The sequence below is a fragment of the Trypanosoma conorhini genome (assembly GCF_003719485.1).
Source record: "Trypanosoma conorhini strain 025E chromosome Unknown Tco_14.4_contig_00370, whole genome shotgun sequence".
Lineage (NCBI taxonomy): Eukaryota > Euglenozoa > Kinetoplastea > Trypanosomatida > Trypanosomatidae > Trypanosoma > Trypanosoma conorhini.
The window spans coordinates 1-1,588 of record NW_021704453.1 but is presented as its reverse complement, the minus strand read 5'-3'; the positions used below and the strand labels follow the sequence as shown (position 1 = coordinate 1,588).

General features: G+C 62.1%; 1 protein-coding gene across 1 annotated transcript, besides 1 other annotated feature; it reads left to right on the top strand.

Annotated features, from left to right (window-relative positions):
• Window positions 1-87: 87 nt before the first annotated feature.
• On the top strand, window positions 88-900 carry Tco025E_05910 (uncharacterized protein; the record flags this gene model as incomplete). The annotated part of the gene is made up of 1 exon (XM_029372800.1): window positions 88-900. One exon carries the CDS (start codon window positions 88-90, stop codon window positions 898-900), a length of 813 nt encoding a protein of 270 aa, XP_029227119.1.
• Window positions 901-1,252: 352 nt separating this feature from the next.
• Window positions 1,253-1,275: a microsatellite.
• Between the last annotated feature and the right edge of the window lie 313 nt (window positions 1,276-1,588).

Genomic DNA, 1,588 nt, shown 5'->3' with positions numbered 1-1,588 from the left:
CGCCTCGGCGGTTGCGCACGCGGACGACCTCGAGGATGAGTGCAACCTGGACGGGGCGAGACATCAACAACAATAACAAACATAGGAATGGGGCAGGGGGATGAGGAGGGAACGCGGGGCTGGGGAGCAGAGTGCTTTGCTTTTGCTCTTTGCGGAGGAGCCTCTCGCTTTGCTTGCCTCTGCTCCCCGCACGAACTTGGCACCCGACGTGGATGGAGTCGCTGGCGAGATGCGAGGGGACTACGCTTGGACGAAACGCGCAGGGACAAACTCTTACGCCAACATGTTTTTCCTTCTTCTTCACCCCGCGCCGGGGGATTGTATTTGACCCCTCTTTTTGTTTTCCCGCCCGTGGTTTTTGGGTTTCTGTTGCTTTGCCTTCCCAGCCCACTTTGGCTCCCCGTGGGAGCGCCGCCCGCTCCGGCGCTCGATGGACGCACCGGCAAGCGGCGGCTCCGCTCTGCCGGTCGCGGTGTTGCCCAGCGGCGTTGGGCGCCACGGCCCGTCGCAGCGGTGGCAGTGCCGCAACGCCTCTGGTGTGGGGGTGCCTGCGCCCCGCCCAGTGCGGGGCTTTCCCGCCTGTGGCGAAATTCAATCCTTGCCGGCGTCGCGTGGTCGGGAAGATTGAGCAGAGAGAAAAAAGGGCATAACGGAGGTGCACGGCCGAGCAGCAACGTGGCACCACGCGGGAGCGATGCGACGGCGATGGTGACGTGCGATCCGTGCGAGCGGCCAACAACCACGGCGGAGACCTGCAGGGGTGTGGGGGAAGGTGCTGATGCCTTGCCACGAAACCGCCGCGAGCACAGGACAAGGGCTTCGACGTGCCTTGCGCGTTACAGACCTCGAGACCCGTGCCCTGTGCATCATATACTTTGGGCATGGAGGCGCCTGCATTAGTTCCCTTCAGTTGATGGACGCGCCACACGGGTGCCGTCCTGTTCTTCGGTCCTGCGTTGGTGCCGACTGCCAAAGTTTACCCCGAGTGGACGAACCGTGTAGTTGTTGAATTTTTTTTTTTTTTTGGGGGGGGGGTATGTCCTGTTCTTGTCTGTTGTTAGAGGAAAATTGGCAGAAGGGGTTCCTGTGCGGGGGTAAACGTGGAGTGAGGGAGCACCTGAATTGTCCCCGTCTTTTTGCTTTTTCGTGGGTGTTTTGCTTCGCGGGTGTCAGCGCAATGACGAGGGGGTTCGTCCACTGTGTCTGTCTGCTGCGGCCCCGCATTCAGGAAAAGGGTGACGTACTCATTTACGTGTGTGTGGGTGTGTGTGTGTGGGAAGGACCATTTCCGTAGCGGGGGTGACGCCGCTTCGGCTTCAATCGGCCGGGTTCGGTCGGTTCTTGCTGCTTGCCGGGCCCCGCGTGCGTGTCTGGGCGAGAGCGGTGCGCAGAGGTGGCGGTGCGCTGGCCGTCGCAGTGGCTTGCGGTCTCGCTCTCGCACTCCCCCTCCCGCGACCTCTCCGGCTGCCTCGTCCACCTTCTTCCCCGCCTCTTCTTCCCGCCTCCCGCAGACAAGGCATTTGCGACTGCCGCTATCCACGACAGACCAACACAGACACTTTCCCTCACGCCATGCGCCGTCCGCTCT